Source organism: Heloderma suspectum, chromosome 7, assembly GCF_057233095.1.
Source record: "Heloderma suspectum isolate Gila_16-S chromosome 7, 16-S_ref, whole genome shotgun sequence".
Taxonomy (NCBI): domain Eukaryota; kingdom Metazoa; phylum Chordata; class Lepidosauria; order Squamata; family Helodermatidae; genus Heloderma; species Heloderma suspectum.
Window position 1 is genome coordinate 77554228 of NC_139464.1, and position 18089 is coordinate 77572316.

Here is an 18089-nt window from a genome sequence, read left to right on the forward strand (position 1 = left end):
ATGGAGGAGTGCAAAAACATTGCAGACACAAGCCTCATACCTCTCTCAGCTTAATAAGTTATGCTACATCCAGCCAAGCCTATATGAACCTCCATGTTCAAAGCAGTATGCCTCTGAATACAGTTCTGGGGAGCAACAGCAGGAAAGGGCTGTTGATTCGTGCCCGGATTGTGGCTTTCTAGAAGCATTTAGATGGTCCCTGTGCAGTGCCAGGTATAGGTTTTTGAAGGCGTAAATACGCAAGTATTTACTTAGCCTATCATGGCTATGATGAAGAAGCAAATGGCGGCTGCAGGGCGGCTGCCATTCGCAAGTCAGCGCGGACGGCAGCAGGTAAGTGCTCCGTTTCGCGCGCCTTTCGTGGATTGGGGGGGTGGGGGCTTTGTTCCGCCACGGATTTCGGTGGGCTGAATGCACTGGCATTCGGCCTCACTGAGATCTGTGGCGGAATTCTCTGACATCCCTAGTCACCATGCTTTGTTAATAATGATGCACAGCCCATTTTGGATTGTTTTTATTGAACATTGGAATGTTAGTTAAAATCTTACCTATCTTGCATCCCTATATTTACAGTATTGGTGAGCAAAGTATTTAGTAGGCTATGAGGGTGGAGCCAGAGCTCAGTGGTAGAGCCCATGCTTTGCATGTATAAGATTCCATGTTTAGTACTTGGCATTTCTAGTTATAAGAATCTGGGGAAAGGGCTGAGAAAGACTCTGCTGGAGATAATGGAGAGCTGCTGCCAGTCTGAGTAGACAATGCTATCTTAGACCAATTATCTGATTCAGAATAAGGCTAGCTTCATTATATGTTTGGGCTCCAAAGATAACTTTAAAATAAGAGACTGGGAGGGTTTCTGAGTTATCTCTTTAATTTGATTATTTATATTATTTTAGGCCCAGGTTGAAAAATGTGGATCGAAGTAGCGCCCAACACTTGGAAGTTACTGTTGGTGATCTGACAGTCATTATTACAGACTTTAAAGAAAAAACTAAGTCACCACCTGCTTCCAGTGCAGCTTCTGCAGATCAGCACAGTCAGAGCGGTTCTAGTTCTGACAATACAGAGAGAGGAATGTCCAGGTCATCTTCACCTAGAGGAGAAGCCTCATCACTGAATGGAGAATCTCATTAAAGTTTATTTACTCTGGTTTCTTTAGTCTTTCCTCTCCAAAACTTGCAAATATACACAACTTCTGCCAACAGTTACCACATTTTCATGACTTGTTATCACCATGCACGATTTGTATGTCAAATATGATTTATGCGGTTTTATACAAAGTGCAACAGTGAAATTAAATTTCATTGCAATCTATGAAACATTTCCAGATTAACTTTTCAGTCTTCATATACAAAGGTGCCATGAAAATGTGGTTTGAATGTTCTTGATGCAGTGTTACTGGTAAGTCCATTTCCACCTTTAGTTTAATGAATTCTAACACAACTCTTGGATTCTATACTATTGGCATGTACTGAATTAAAAAAAAATATAACATAGTTCAAGCTGCCTACATATGTATTATTTGAGAATTGTGAAACATAGTTATATGTATGCAAGTCGAAGATCAACTTAATCAACTATTGCTGCAAAAGACTTTTCGTAATGATTATCTTTAAAACACCTGCTGGTACTTGGTGTGGTTGAACAGGAAAAATGTTATTAAATAAAACATTTGTATGAATTTTTGCCAATGTCTGACACATTTTACTAGATTACTGTTACTGAATTATGTTGCTGGCTTCTACAATATTTTCCTCACACATTTAGAACATTTATTGTAATGTTTACAAGCAAAAAAAAGTAAATATGTTACAAGCATTAATTGTTTAGCTTTATAATTCAAGTGTAGTACTACCTTGTCCTTATACACTGGTATTCTATTTTATAGAACATGAATTGTTCACAGATTGTAGGCATTTTCTGTTTTGTTTTCTTTTAAAATCTAGACTTTTAATATCTAACTACTGTTGATACTTTAAAATCCAAAACGTGATACTGTTCTCATTTGGCTTATTTTTCTTTCCTCCTCCCAGACTTGCTCAGTGTTATAGTGATATATCAGTTCAGCTAAAGGCTGGGATCCAAAGAGGCTCTTAAGTTTGTAAAAGAGTTTTAATGCAGGCTTGTGGTTTCCTTTTTCGTCTTTAGCCATAGCTCTTTGTACTGCATCAGAGACCATTCCCAAAGATCTCCTGAGTCTTGGGAGTGGGGGGTGCAGGGGATTGCAGCTGAAAGAGGTAAGCCTTGGAAGCCATGCTGTGTGTGTGTGTGTGTGTGTGTGTGTGTGTAAACTCCCTGTGCAGCCTTTTGGATCCAGGCCAGTGATATTAAATGTTGCACCAGAGTGAATAAGTAAGCAAGTAGCGTGTGTATATATAACATTCGTTCCTATATCAGCCTTTTGCTTTTTTAAAAAAAGATCCTTTATTAAATATTATAGAGCAAATCATAGGAAAAATGCAGTTTGTTTTTGATATAGTTGTGAACATTTATGCATTTAGCAATATATAGATACACAACAAAAAGATTTACAGTCCCATTCGGTATTATGTAAACTTTCCAATAAAATATTTTTATGAGTATAGGTTTTGCAGTTTTGTTTACAATCAAGTGTTTTGATGCACAAATTACTTAATAGTTCTTTCACTAGAACTGTAGTGTTAGGAATACAGTGGGAAGGAAGATGGTTTGTAACTAAGAGTGTTTTTATACATGACTGTGCCAATCAAATGGAGAACACCTACTGATCAGAACATACATTCTATCCAAAAATGATTCTATTCAATTGTATAATGTACAAACTATTTAAAGGTGATACATTATAATTTACATCATGATCCTTTGCATGTCTACTCGGAAAGGTCCTGTTGAGTTCAATGGGATTGGTTCCCAGATAAGTGTTTATAAGATTGCAGCCTATCAGTGCAATCCTGTGCATTTTTACTTGGCAACCTGAGGCTGCAATCCTAAACACACTTACTAGGGAGTAAACCCCACTGTTGCCAGTGGAATTTACTTCTAGGTAAACACGCTTAGAAGAAAACATCCTAATTTGTACCTTGTGCCATTTTCCTGTTGCTCCCAGTACTTGCTCACATTAGTATCTTGCACCCATAAATACCCTCGTGAATAGATCATACCCACAAAGGTACAGACTGACTCAAAAATGAAGGCTCCCATTATATATTTCTTTACTTTGGGGCTGATGGCAGTAACTGTCATGAAAGAGCAAAGCTACAAGAGGATGTCGGGTCAATTTATATATTTGGTGTTCTTATTTTAGACTGTAATCCTATGCACACTTACCTGGGAATAAATTCCCCTGAATTCAGTGGAACTCAATTCTGAGAAATATACATAGGATCGGGCTATTAATGTTTTTATTCGTTGGTTCAGATTTGATACATAGTACATCTGGTTATTGTTGCAGGGAGCACTATTCACACTCTAGCTAGGAATTCACTTTTTCGCATTGAAAATATTTATTTTGTGAACCACTATGAAAACTTGATGGGATTTTGGGTAGTGAATCTAACCCCAAAATATTAAATACATATGATAACAGCCTTTCAGCTAGAACAATGGAATTTTGTAGCCCCTGACAATTGTGATGTTTGCTGGTTTCTTGTAGTAATGTATTTTTCTGTTTTTAACTGCAGTACTTCTACAGGCACAATGGTACTGTCTATTTTGTACAATGTTAGTTGTGAAATACAGTTAGTTGCATAAAATGAAAGTCTGATGTGATACCTAAACTTGCATACCTCATTTCTTGGTGCTGCTGTCTAAAATCTAATATTAACAGGGGTTTTCCAATGGACTACTGCTGACATGGTTAAAATAAGATGCTATGAAATAGGAGTTTCCTGATTGGATTTTAAATAACACATGTCAAGATTATTACTGTTTTTTAAAGCTAACATTGGGATCAATGTAAATAATAACTTTTCCCTAAATATCAGCAAATTTGTTTTTCTTTTTAAAAAACATTGCTTTAGATAATATTGACATAAAAGTCAAGTAAGCAGTGTTATGGTAGCTACATATGCATGCGACTAAATTCTAGTAACAAAATCAACATGCTTTGCCAATGAAAAAGTAATTTGTATACCCAGCTGTTATATTTTCTGTAGATATATAAGAAGCTGCCTTATTCTGAGTTAGACTATTGGTCTATCTACCTTACTATTATTGTCACTGACTGGCGGCAGCTCTCCAGAATTTCAGACAGGGATCTTTCTCAGCCCTACCTGGAGATGCCAGGGACTAAACCTGCCAAGGATACAAAGCATGTGCTCTAATACTGAGCTATGGTAGGTATTTTATCATAATTTTTTATATAAAAAATACACTTTTTGAACATGTACTTTTGCAGTGTCCACCATTCAAACACTCCTTATTCATGAATGCTGCAAAGCTATATGAGCACATTTTGAACATAACAAAATTTGAAAGCGATTGCAAATATAATTTCCTGGAGTCATTTAACTTTATAGCCCATGTGCTTATAGAATCATAGAACAGTAGGGTTGGAAGGGGCCTACAAGGCCATCGAGTCCAACCCCCTGCTCAATTCAGGAATCCAAGTCACAGCATCCCTGACAGATGGCTGTCCAACCTCGTCTTGAATGCCTCCAGTGTGGGAGAGCCCACCACCTCCCTAGGTAATTGGTTCCATTGTTGTATTGCTCTAACAGTCAGGAAGGTTTTCCTGATGTTCAGCTGGAATCTGGCTTCCTGTAACTTGAGCCCATTATTCTGTGTCCTGCACTCTGGGATGATCGAGAAGAGATCCTGGCCTTCTTCTCTGTGACAACCTTTGAAGAGTGCTATCATATCTCCCCTCAGTCTTCTCTTCTCAAGGCGAAACATGCCCAGTTCTTTCAGTCTGTCTTCATAGGGCTTTGTTTCCAGTCCCCTGATCATCTTTGTTGCCCTCCTCTGAACCCTCTCCAGCTTGTCTGCATCCTTCTTAAAATGTGGTGCCCAGAACTGGACACAGTACTCCAGATGAGGCCTACCCAGTGCTGAGTAGAGGGGAACTAATACTTCCCGGGATTTGGAAGCTATGCTTCTATTAATGCAGCCCAAAAGAGCATTTGCCTTTTTTGCAGCCACATCACATTGTTGGCTCATATTCAGCTTGTGATCAACAACAGTTCCAAGATCCTTCTCGCTTAATTCATGCTTAATTCATGTGTTAAGATCCTGGCTACTTGTAAGCCCTAAAAGGCAACTGATATTGAAAGAGCAATATAGTTGCTTAATAACACATGTTTTAAAGCAAGAGTATTAGAAATATTTGATGTTAAGCATTCTCATAGTGTGACAATACTTTCAGTCTTAATTTTTTTGAAAAGAAAATGGAACTAATCTCATAACTCTTAATAAGAATTAAGAATAGTGGGGCCATCACCCACCTACTGCATTGTCTTCCCATTTTATCTGAGTTTTGGAGCTACTGTTGACACAAGACATTTTAAAGAAACACTATAGTTAAAATAGTATCAAATCAGGTGAAGCCCACTATAATTCTATAATAAGCTGGGTGTTGTAGCACTTCTTTCTGTCTAAACATGCATAGGCTTGAGACCTAAATATATAATTTTTATTTTAAAAAGTCACACCACAGTTAATTGCAGCGTGCCCTTTTTCACTTATCTGTTTTTCATTGTTGAAAGACTAGAATCCTCTGTCTTGTTACAGTTGTCTTTTTTACTGCCTTCTTAGAAATTTTATGATTACAAAATAATATCCGTATTCAAAGTGACTCTTTAGTTCAATATCCAGAATGATAGCTGGTTAATGTCTATGAATAGGATAATGTCTATGAAAAAAAAAAAGATGAGTGGGATAAAAGTGAATTAATTTTGGTGGAAGGGAAAGTTATTTCACTGTAGAAAGATATTCCACCTCCACCCCTAGGAAACATTTGAACATTCCAAATGGATCAGAGGAAATGGTCTGCTTCTTTGAGCTGACCCATACAAAAGTTAGAATCCATTAGGGCTGACAAAAGTGTTCTTGCTACACCTGGCAGCAGCAGTAGCCCATTTCAAGCAAGGCTGTGGTGAGGATGAGAAGAGAATTTCAGTCCCCCCCCCCCCAAAGCTGCTAGTAGATTCAGCGCCTGGAAAATGGATCACCCATTTTCTTAATTATCTTCTCAGGAGAACCACTGACCCTCTACACTTAAAAAGACAGGGAAACAAGTATGCAGTGCCTAAATAATGGAAGTGAATCTCATACTGTGGTAGACAACATCTCCCTTTTCACAAACTCACTCTGATGGATGATACCAAGCAATATCCATGTAGCATATAGTGGAGTAAATGAGAGATTAATTTATTTTTTAAAAAAAACTTTTTAAAATGTAGAATGTGTGTATGGGTGATTTAGCTTTAGGTGGTATAAGGACATGGCATGGGGAAGAAGAGCTGTTCTGCGATTCCTCTATAATTATCCCTCTGAGTATTTGCTACAGCATGCCAAATCTGGTAAGATGACACAATTCTGGATTTATGGAAAGGGGATAGTTTGCTTCCTTTTAATAAACAGAACTCTAGTCAGATTTAGAAATGTATCCGGAACAAAAGTGTTTTGTGGCACCATATTCCAAAAGTTGATCCTTATGTTGTAAGCACACCAATGTTTCACACAAATACCTGTAGTGTATGGTAGTCATATATCTATTTGTATGATAATTTTGTACGACTGAGGACTTAGGCTTCAACATACTTTAAGAGACAGCCTCGAGCTGATCAAATGTAATAAATTGCCTTCTGCTCTTTTAAAGTGTATATAATAGTGAAAGAGGCAGCATCTCACCATTTATCAGTGCTATGGATTCCAGGAAACAATGTGGCTGATTGTGGTATCACACTGTAGCCACCTCTGGTTTCTTTCTGAAGACCAAGGATGGCTCTAACCAAGGTTAATGACTTGGAATACATAACAAAATATATTACGGCCTGCTGTGGAAAGTTGTATACGGTGGCTGTTAACGTGAATTCCTATCCTTCAGATATTTTCCTTGTGTGCCTTGGTAGAAAAGCTGCTTCATAAAAACAATTTGCCCTGCTAGGCTGCCTCTTAGCAGTTCTGTTTGGAACAGCTACCACACCGTCCTATGCATATGTTAAGAACGAGAAAAAGCCACAGTCATGTACACTTGGGGCACAATCCTATGCAAGTTTAGACAAGCCCTAAAACTCCCAGCATCCCACAACCAACATGGCTGGCCGGGGAATGCTGAGAGTTGTAAGACTTGTTGCTGTTTAAACATGCACAGCTGTCATTTTACACCCACTTTCTTAGGGATAAGAAGTATCGCTGCTAATTAAGCGACTGGTCCGACCGCACTCCTCGTCCGCCGCTCGCACGATATTTACTTCCCCGAAACCTCACCTAGCGCCTGTCCCACTCGCTGCGTTTTTACCTCCGTTGCTCAACACTGCCGCGTCCTTCGCCGCCGCCAAGTCGGGCGTCGTGCTGCTCTCGCGCCTCCACCACAGCTGCGCCTGCCAGCCGTCCACAATACACCGCCAGCCCCGCCCTCGCCGCCTCCAGGCCGCCCGAGGCTCTCGGCTCCTCCCCACTCGGGCCGCGAACCGCCTAGTTGTTGTCATCGGCCTCCTCCCCCGACTGCTGCTCCGCGGCTACCTCAGGAGCTGGGGCGGCGCCGCTGCCGCGCTCGCTGCCTCTGCCTGCCGACAACGCGTCGCGCTGCTGCCGAGCTCACGCTGCGGCCGCCGCCGGCGTTGCCACTCCCGGCTAGGCCCCGGCTGCAACTTGCAGCCGGGGCCGCGGGAGGATGCGGCGGCTGGCGCGGGTGGCGTTGCTGTGCCTGGGCTGCGGGTTGTGCTCGTTGCTCTACGCCTTCAGCCAGCTGGGTCTGTCGCTCGAGCAGGAGGCGCCCCGACGCCGGGGGGACTCCGCCTTTCCCGTCAGGAGGCAGCTGAGTGGCGGCGGCGGCGGCGTTGTGGTCGGTGGCTGGAGGGCCGTGGCGGGAAGCGCAGGCCGCAGGCAACGAGAGCAGCCGCTGTTGATGCCGGAAAGGTACGGGCTGGGCCTTGGGCTCGCTGAGGGGAACGCGTGCCTGGGTAGGCGTGCCAGGGAGAGCGCGGTTTACAAACGTCCTTCCTTTCAGCGCGAGTGTGGGGAATCTGTTTTCCCTTTCGTGCGTATGGGATTTGTTTCACATGGGAAGAGAATGCTAATAGATAAATTTAAAAAAAAGAGAGAATGCACATGAGATGGTTCTAGTCCTTAACGTCATAACAAATTGGACCTGCAATAAAACGTTGCCGTGTAAAGCGCTCTGTGCTCCCGATCCAGCCATTCCCCCTTTCTGCTCCACGCCCCCTCAGCAGTCGGCATCCCCTGGCCACTGGGTTGTACCAATCAATGTTAGTCTAATTTAAGGCCCATTCATTTCAGCGGGTCTACTCGAAGTAGGACTAACATGCTAGGTACAACCTAGTCAGCATGGGTTGTTTTGGAGGCGTTTCTCCCCCCCCCCCCCCCCGCCATCACTTAAAGATTTTATGCGGTTCTGCAAACCTTCAGTTCCCCTGAACTTGCCGATACCTCCCCCTTGTGCATGGATGGTTCTGTTTTGGCTGCATACATATCCACATTCTGGAAAATTGAGATACCTGTTAGTAAATAAGAGATGATCCACACGAAACTCATAAGTAACAGCAATCCTATACATGTCTACTCTGAAGTAAGCCCCATTCAGATCAGTAGCACTTACTCCGAGGTTGGTGTGTTTAGGATTGCAGCCTGTGTATTGAAAGATTGTGGCAGAAACCTGCCTCTCTTCCCACACGTTAGTTAAAGTAAGAAAGAGTTTCTGTTGCTCTATAGTTGTTAAGTACCTTAAAAGCTACAGAATAGTGGCTTTGAAAATTACTTTTAAAACGAAAAATATTTTTCTCTCTGGGCTTAAAGATGCCACAGTTGCCCTTTTCTGATTTTGAAAATGATTGGAAATGGTTTTTTTTTGGGGGGGGGTGTACAGTAGGATCAGTTTCGATAACGTCAAATTATAAAGTTAAACTGAAGATCTGCTCCGTGATGGCCCTGGAGTTGAGTGGCTTGTGGGTTGCAGCTCTTTTTATTTTATTTTATTTTATTTTATTTTTTAATTTGAATTATTTATACTCCATTTTTCAAACTGGTTTTCCAAAGTGGCTTATACCAAAGTAAACACATAATAATAGCATACATATTAAAAACTAAATAAGAGGAACCTCTTGAGGTACAATTTTAATTAAACTCTTGCCTGTGCTCTAAGACACTTAGGGCGCAATCCTGTGGCCACCAGTCAGCAGCTCAATGGCCCTAGGATAGGTCGGTTACCTGAGAAACAACCTCCATCCCCTCCCGTCCTGCCTCGTAGGCAGCGTGGAATGGCCCAGTGCTCCACGCTCCGAAGAAGAGCGCGGAGCAGCAAAAACGGGGCATTTCTGGGTGTGTGTCGGGGTGGGGAAGTTAGAAATTCTGGTACGACACATCCTACATGTCATCTGGCTGCCGCTTCCTGCGCACTGAGGCTAGACAGCTGAAATCGACTTTCTATCTGTAAATGCAGGGCGGCTGAAACAGAGGGGACGATCCCCTCCACGCTTCTCCTGCCCTGCATTGGATAGGTGATCGCCTCCAAGTTTGAAGGCGGACGCCTATCCTGAGAGGATTGCGCCCTTAGGGAATGATCCTGTGGCCCCTAAAGAGTGTCTGAGGGGCCATAGGATACTTCAGATTCTCAGATCTGAGGCCGGACGCACTCTTAGTCTGTGGTACAGGAACATTTAAACATGAGGTCCTTATTCAGTGTACTTATTGGGCGTGTTCACATGATCATGGGGGAAGGGTGGGTACCGGAACCACATTGCAGGGAGAGGTAAGGGAACCATGATGTGTGCACCCCACACACGATTGTGGAACCACATATGGCAGCATGTGTGGTTTTGTTGTCCTTCCACTGCTGCAGCCATCTATCCCAGCAGCCACCGTGGCAAGAATGGGGTTGCGACGGCTGCTCCAGTCGTCGCTACGTTACCGTGACCATACAGTTCAGCCATGCGGGCTAGAGCATCGCTGGAACTTCTGGGTGCTCCAGGTGCCCATCTCTATGGTCGCCCAGATGTATCAATGGAGCGGCTGAATTTATCAAGAGAGAGCCTGACACATGAAACGGTAGGCCACCCAGGGGCCCCGTACCCACTCTACAGAGGGTGGGTAATGAGGGTGGGTAACTTACCAATTGTGGGCAGGCAAAACACCCCCCACACCACACACTAATCCATCGTGGGTTGCTTCCAAACACGATCCATGATGGGTTAGCATGTTGTCTGAACCTAGCCATTGAGTTCTCTTTCGAAGTTTCACACAAATACGGAACTGGGAACTAGTAACCAACTTCAGCATCATTGGCTAGGAATTGGGCTTAGAGACTACATGCCAATTTCCTGCCCTAGCCTCTCTTTTCAGTTGCGAGGGGTCATCCCCTGCAACAGTTTAAAGAATCTTTCATGGGGTATGTGTGTGTCAAATTAAGAGTCTTTTCTCTGTTTTCCTAAGTTGAACCCCATTTTTTTTTTTACTAAATGAGATTAATTTAAAAATTATACCCTGTTCTTCCCCAGTATGTTCAAAGGAGGCTATCAGTTAGCAGCTAAAATCAGAAATCTTCTTGTCTATACCCTCTCTTGAAATGGATAACATTAGGTTCTAGGCATATTGGAACAGAAATGGTTTCTCCCACAGTTACGGTAGTTAGAGATGTGTATGTATAATGTCACATCCATTACATTTTGATCCATTTTCTCATGCTGAATGGATGCTATGGGGAAATCCAGATTTAAAAATGGTAAGAAAATATTTTGGTAGGTGATGATGATATTTTGTGGGCTAAATATGATTTGCTAGCTACGGCTGAATAGCAATACTTGTAACTGCAACATTTGTTAGTATCAAGGTTTGGCCTTGCTGCTTTTACAGTTTCAGCATCTGCCTCACTATTGGAAGCACTTATTGAGGCCAGTCAGGCAAATCGACCTACGATCCATGTCTATGAATACTCAGTATTGGTGAATAAATATGATATACAGGGTCTTAAGCAGGAATGGGATAAGGAACTGGATTGTCCATTTTGCCTAATCAATGGATCGCTGCTTTAGCATTTGTATCTGATGTATCTATGCATCTCTGGTTGGAGGTGTAACACAGCTAATGTTTCCTTTAAGCATATGTTTTGGCAATGCCCAGTAGTTGCTCCTTTTTGGGAGGACGTTATTATCCAGATATATTTCATATTGGAACACACCTTAATATTTACTGATGTACATGCTCTTTTACATTATCTACCTGCTTCCTGGAAGTGAATGCATAGTCAGTGCAAATGAATTTCCTGCACCCTTTTGGCAGCTAAAAGACTGATATTACAACACAGGAAGGATAAATGCTCACCTCCTATAACGTAATGAATTGAGGACTTAATGCTTTTAACATTTGAACGGGTGGTGTATAGATGCCACCCACAAATGGATATTTATTTGGATGTTTGGTCTGGTTTTGTTGAAGTTTGTGTATAGTTCTTAGAAACCTGTAGCATACTTTTCATATGTATGCACTGAAATTGTAGTCACCTAGGTAGCCATATTTTTTCATGCTTTTTTCTTTTCTTTTGTTGAAATTTTACAATAAAAAATAAGTTTTTTAAAAAAGAGAAATAAGATAACAATTACAAATGTAAAAATAAGTAATATAAACCAATGAGCAATAAAAGGGCAAAGTAAAAAACACAATTCAACTGATGTTTAAACAAATCTGGGAAGATGAATAATCTGCAGCTGAATACTTATAATGTACCAGGAAAGCTTCCATGGAGGTTGAGGTGTTCCAAAGACAGTGTGCTTTCTTTCCCATTGCCACTGACATTGGTTTAGAAAATGAGTACTCACAGAAAAGCCTGCAATGATGACAGTGCGTGGGCTGGTTCATGTGGAAGGAGAGCATCATTTATGAACTGTAGTCCCAAGCTATGACTTTAAAGATAAGCACCAGCCCTTTGAATTATGCTCAGTAACAGACAGGCAGCCTGTGAAGCTGTTTCAAAACTGACATAATGTGTTTCCTTAGGCTGGTTTCAGTTAGCAGTTCATAATACAGTCTATAATACAGCTGCAGTCTAAATGTCCTTCAAACATTTAAGTCTTCCAACATTACCTTAATCTAATCTGGGGGTTACTAGGGCATAGGAACATAGGAAATTTTCCAGCCCTACGTGGAGATGCCGGGGATTGAACTGGGACCTTCTGCATGCAAAGCATGTGCTCTACCATTGAGCCACAGCATGTATCACTGTAGTTGGGCTACCTCTGTCCAAGAGGGGTCACAGCTGGCACATGGTCTATTAGCTGTTAGCAATGTTTATAGAAGCAGTATGCCTCTGACTGCCAGCTACTATTTATTTAATTTCATTATTTTTATCCTGCTTTCCAGGCAAGTACTGTTTCCCAAAGTGCGTCATATCAGTAAAAAAGAGAGACAGGCCCTACCATCAGGCTTACAAACTAAATAGACAAAACACTCAAGGGAAGGGGAGCAGAAGGAAAATGTAGAGGAGAAAGATCAGCAGCTAGCAGGCCAAGAATACAGGAGGGTTATTGCCTTCATGCCCTTCTGCTGAGTTTCCTGGATCCACATGGTTGGTTCCTGTGGAAAACAGGATGCTGGACTAGCTGGACCTTTGGCCTAATCCATTAGAGGATTGCTCTTATATTCCCCTTCACCTGCATGTTTCTTCCTTTTGAAACCAGCTGGCAGTTGAATGATGCTCCTGGGTTTCCTGCCTGTGCAGAAAATAGAGTGGCATGTTTGCAGGGAGGAAATTGGCCCCAAGGCCAGTAATCCCCGCTATCGTTAAAGCTGTGTGGGGACTGCTGCTTTGTAGCTTAAGAAATCTCCTATACAGGAGGAGATGGTGTTTTGACAACACCAACTGGCCAATTATCCCTTTTCCTGTGTGCCCACAAGCTGTGAAAGGCACTTAGCCCCACAGCTTAAAGGGGTCAATGTGGGGCCAATCTCTTATCCACCTCTTCCCCCAACACTTCATGCTGAACAAAAATGTGGCAGTTCCTTAAGTTAGTTCCTGGCTGACTAAGAGCTTGTGCTTGCATGTTGCTCTGTGCTGTCAGGATTCCATGACAGTAGAGGACAGTGTATGTCAGGGGTGGCAAGTTCTGGTCTTCCATATGTTTTGGCCTACGATTCCCATCAGCCCTAGCCAGCATAGCTATGTTGTGGGATGATGGTAGCTATAGGTCAGAACATATGAAAGGCCACAAGTTACCCACTTCTGGTGTATGTGCACAGCCCTCAGTTCTCCATAGATTGCTGCGGGGTGTTTTGGCAGTAGGAATCCTCCATTATTCAGGAACCCACTTCTGTTTCTCCCTGGCCTATCTTTGTATCCTGCACATCTGCACACTTAAAGCTCACTTTGTTTAATTGATTAAAAGGATTTACTAACAGACATAGATAGTAGTTGCTATAATAGTAGCTCTTTATAGCAGAAGCATCGGATTGGGCTGCCTGGCAAACTAATATTTGGTAAATTAGTGGGCATAATTTGCCTGAATTTATTTAATTATTTTATGTATTTAATACATTTCTATATCACCCTTCAGCAAATGGGTCTCATGGCAAGAAGAAGCTTTATGTCTGTCCAAACCATGAAGTTTCTAAGGCATTTAGCACTGCTCCATTCTGTTTTCATATACTCCTATTGCAGGATGTAGGAAGTGGAATGCCAGGGTCCTAGAGGCTTTTGCTGGAGCCAATGCATTCTTTCATATATGACCTAGCCACAGAGGTGGAGAAAAGAAAGATAGCAACAGAGCAGGTGACAGTTGCCTTGAAACTCTCCAAGACCTGAATTCCTACTTGGAAGGGCTAAATATTTCCTCATTTCTCAAGAACAAAGTGCTTTTTCATCGCCTTCAGAGGTGAACAAGAATGCATATTTTGCTTGATGGATAAATATTCTGAACTCAGCTTTTAATTTTTCTTTTTAAGTCAGATGAACTGCATAAGTGGTAGTATATATAATTCCTGGGGTTTTATTATTTAAGTCATCCAGGAAGAAAGCAATGAAAAAGAAATAGTTTCTGCACAGACAAGGTGTGCACCATTGGGAAAATATCAGTGGGAAGTTCATAGAACTACCAGTATTACAGGATTACATGTGCATACATAGTTTTGTAATGGTTTCTGCAACAGCACACTAACCAATCCCTTGAACGAGTCTGGAATGCTTACAGAGGCTTTTCTGCTTATTATCATAGCCATCAATGGCACAGAAAACCTGCACAAATTATTTCAGGTCATTAGCTTCACTGTCAGGATACAAACAGGTGAGAAAACACCCTTATGCAGGACGTCCCACATACAACAAATTCCTAATCATTTTACTTTCCAGTTCATTTAAGAGAGTCTGTTACATAATTGTAATATATAATTCCACCAATATATAATGCTATATAAAGGGGGATGGTGTGGGACAGACAAGGTGCATGGTGGAGGATCACTCCTCTATCCCATGCCTTGGTTTGGGTGGCTTAGGAGTGTCTTTGTGCACACCATGGGTTCCCCACATGGGTTCACCCCGCAGGTGAAGCAGCCCCGACTGAGGCAGTGGCGGGAACTCCCCAGCTGCCGCCTCCCTTTGGGCCATTTCTCCTGTGCTGCATCTTCCCACATTGGGGATGATGTGGTCTGGGCAAAACAGAGAAGCGTCCCTATCTGAGGAAGTGGATGGAGTGCTCTGGCCACCTCCTTGGTCGGAGCTGCTTCAACCTTGCTTCATGTGGGGAGGAAGCAGACACTTCCAGCCACTGGCTCGGTTGAGGTGGCATCCCTTCATGTGAGCTTTCCCCAGCCCAGGAAAGCTTGCTCACAGAATAACTGGAACCTGACCAAAGTGCCAACTGGAGCTCCACCACTTTGGCAGGGGATCAGAAGATGTCTGAGGGATGTGGCCAAAACACTAGACATCATCTGGCCCCAAAAAATGTCCCCTACCACTGCTGTAGGCACTTATACATTGACAGTTCTCTCAGGTGACGATATGAGAGGCTTAGCCTTGTCCAGTTTTTACAGACCGGTTGCAATTGATATTGACCAAGAATGCAGACGCCAAGCTGCAATTTGAATGTCTGCCCATCCTGGTAAAGACCTTCAGGAGAAGTGAGCATTTGTCTGCTAGGATTGTCAGCACTTCTGATATGTGAGACACATTTCCTGTATTTGCTAAATAAATAGCTCTTGGACACCACTTTTCCCTCCAACTATTTTTCCATTTTGGGAGTTATACTGTAGAATAATAGATAGCCTTGTATTTTCAGAGGTGCTTGGAAACACTGTTTCTAGTTTTGTGCTAGTCTGGTTTCTGACCTTGTTATTTTACTGAATGTTTGGGAATTTCTGTTGAGATTAGTTCACTTATACAGTGAACTCATCTCAATGTGGTGGCTCTGTTTTGTGACACAAGCTACAGAAAAGACCTTTTAAGACAAATTGGTAAATTATGTTCTAGATGTGTCACAAGTGGAGCTTCCATGGTGGTTTACAAAAACAAGATAAAATACACAAATAAAACATGACAACTTGTTAAAAGAGGAAAAATACATTAAAAAGTTATCAACAGAGATAAGTGTTTGAGGTAGACTAAGGGCAATCCTGGGCCACGGTGGCTTAGTGGTTAAGACGCTGAACTGTGGACTGGAAGGTCGGCAGGTCAGCAGTTTGAGACCCGAGTGCTGCGTGATGGAGTGAGCTCCCGTCTTCAGTCCCAGCTCCTGCCAACCTAGCAGTTCGAAAGCAAGAAATTGCAAGTAGATATAGGTACCGCCTCGGCGGGAAAGGTAACAGCGTTCCGTGCACCTCGGTGTTCAGTCATGCCGGCCACATGACCACGGAAGCGTCTTCGGACAGCGCTGGCTCTTCAGCTTAGAAATGGGGATGAGCACTGCACCCTAGAGTCGGACACGACTGGTTGGGGACACCTTTACCTTTAAGGGCAATCCTATGGCCAGTAGACACAGTCTAGAGGGCCATACGATATTTCAGTTTCTGGGATCTGAGGTCGGAATGCGCTCCCTGCCTCCTTCCCTGCCCTCTTGTAGCCGGTGCGGTTCTCTCTGCATTGGCTATGTCACTGTGCTTGCAAATGTAGCGTGGAGACGGGGAAAAGCGGGCAGGGAGGGGAGGAGACCATGGAAGCTGCTTTATGGCCTCCTTCCCCTTTCCTGCCTGCAGCTATGGCTAGACCGGCAAAAATGCCCTTCTAGCCAAAAATGCCCTCCTAGCCAAAAATGCAGGGTGGCTGAAGCACGGAGGTGAGGATCACCTCCATGCTCCAGCCGCCCTGCATTGGATACTCAGCATCCTCTGACTTCGAAGGCTGCTGACTGTCTCCATAGGATTGTGTCCTAAGTGGGAAATATGATAGATAAATTAAGCATGGTGCAGAGAAATTGAATAGATATGTGCTGATGGCCACTGGCTTACATGGTTTAAAAAGGGTGATTAGACATATTCATAGAGGTTAGGTCTGTCAACAGATAATAGTCTAGATAGGTAAATAGAACTTCCGTATTCAGACGCAGAGGCAGTATGCTCTGGGACAAACAAGATGGGAGGGGGATGCCCTGCTTGTGTGCTTACTGCAGGCATCTAGCTAGCTGCTGTTGGAAATGGGATAGATGAACTGGACTAGATGAACCCTAGATTCCTCAAGAAGGCTTGTTCTGATAATCTTATAGTAACAGCATTATTACTGTAGTGTTGTTCTGTTACCTATTACACGGAATAGATGTGACATTGAATTCAGAGTTTATCTCAACTGATGTTAACTGTGTGAACCAGAGTTCAAATCCTGTGTTATGGGTGGAGAATTATGTTAACCATGTTACATTAACCATGGTTGATGTCAGTGCAGGCTGACATGGTTACCGTATATGAAAGGAGGGTGTGGGGGATTTGCTTGGAGGAAGAGAGGGGCTGGCAGAGGGAGGATGCAAGCCCATAGACAGATCTTGATCACTTAACTGTGGCCAGGAGAGGATCAGAATGGACTTTGCAATGGCCTTGGCAAGTATATCACTGAGGTGACTTTTGAACCAGGATCTTTTCCAGTTCATGCTGTTAGGACTATGCTACTGCAATAGTTGATTTCAGATACTTCAGAGTCCTTGATATAAAAAGGTCAAAATCGAAGACTTATTACATAATATATTTATTAGAGACCAAGTATTGCTTCCGAGCTGAACATGTGGGATCTGGTAAGGGTTAATGATGTGAGTCACCTTTGTTTTTTATGAAGAACCACTTCATTCCAGTACTGTCAATCATGAGTCAGTTCATACTTTCCTGTCATTGCACTTTGGAAAGTGAATCGCACAGTACTTCAAAGTGATTTTGTATCTTAAGATAATTGATCATTTAAATATTCATATGTAAGGGAAGGATTGAGATTTAACTAGTTTACTACGATATCTGGTCATGCCTCTACAAATCTTTTTTACTTCTTACTACTAGATGAAAGCTGTGATGCAATACTATAATTACTATTCCAGTTCTTTTAGCAGAAAGGAGTCAAACTACTGCAGAATCATTAACATGAAAGTAGGAAACTTGCCTGAGGTTGTTCTGACTCCATACAGCGTGCTGTACAAAAGACATAGAACACACTTCTGCCTCTGCAGTTGTAGCCTCATATTGACACGTTTGAGCTCTGTAATTAAAAAGGAATGGTGGTTTAGTTTTAAATAGGAAAGCTATTTATTGTTTTGAACTTAAAAGTTGGATTTTATGAGTGGCTGTATGGGTATGGCAGCTCATATGACTGAAAATGAGGTTTTAACTCTGGTGCAACAGCACAGGTGGTGCCTTGTCTCTGGTGCAGGTGTTACAGCAGATTTTTTTTTACTAAAGAGAGTTTCAGTTTAATATATATTAATTGTCCTGTGAGTGACATATTTTAATTTGATGAAAGCCTTTCAATGTGCAATTGCAGG

General features: G+C 42.4%; 3 protein-coding genes across 11 annotated transcripts in view; 2 read left to right on the forward strand and 1 right to left on the reverse strand.

Moving 5' to 3' along the window:
• Nucleotides 1-2584, forward strand: part of YAF2 (YY1 associated factor 2) — a 37349-nt gene extending 34765 nt beyond the window's left edge. For all 3 annotated transcript variants that reach the window (XM_084810702.1, XM_084810703.1, XM_084810705.1), the window contains one exon: nt 897-2584. In XM_084810702.1, the coding sequence (XP_084666828.1) occupies nt 897-1134 (238 nt within the window). In that variant the 3' untranslated portion in view covers nt 1135-2584. The remainder of the gene's footprint in view (nt 1-896) is intronic.
• Nucleotides 1-7896, reverse strand: part of LOC146339984 (uncharacterized) — a 36191-nt gene extending 28295 nt beyond the window's left edge. For 4 of the 6 annotated variants that reach the window (XR_014784427.1, XR_014784424.1, XR_014784425.1 and 1 more), the window contains exon 1: nt 7439-7540. Coding sequence is in view for 1 of the 6 variants with exons in the window: in XM_084810707.1 (XP_084666833.1) it covers nt 7439-7628 (190 nt within the window). In the remaining 5 variants the exon portion in view is untranslated. Of the gene's footprint in view, nt 1-7438 lie in introns of all 6 variants that reach the window. The other 2 variants (XR_014784423.1, XM_084810707.1) reach the window with 2 other exon arrangements.
• GXYLT1 (glucoside xylosyltransferase 1) overlaps nt 7595-18089 on the forward strand; it is a 39923-nt gene continuing 29428 nt past the window's right edge. Inside the window, exon 1 of one of the 2 annotated variants that reach the window (XM_084810700.1) lies at nt 7595-8058. In XM_084810700.1, the coding sequence (XP_084666826.1) occupies nt 7814-8058 (245 nt within the window). In that variant the 5' untranslated portion in view covers nt 7595-7813. The remainder of the gene's footprint in view (nt 8059-18089) is intronic. The other variant, XM_084810701.1, reaches the window with a different exon arrangement.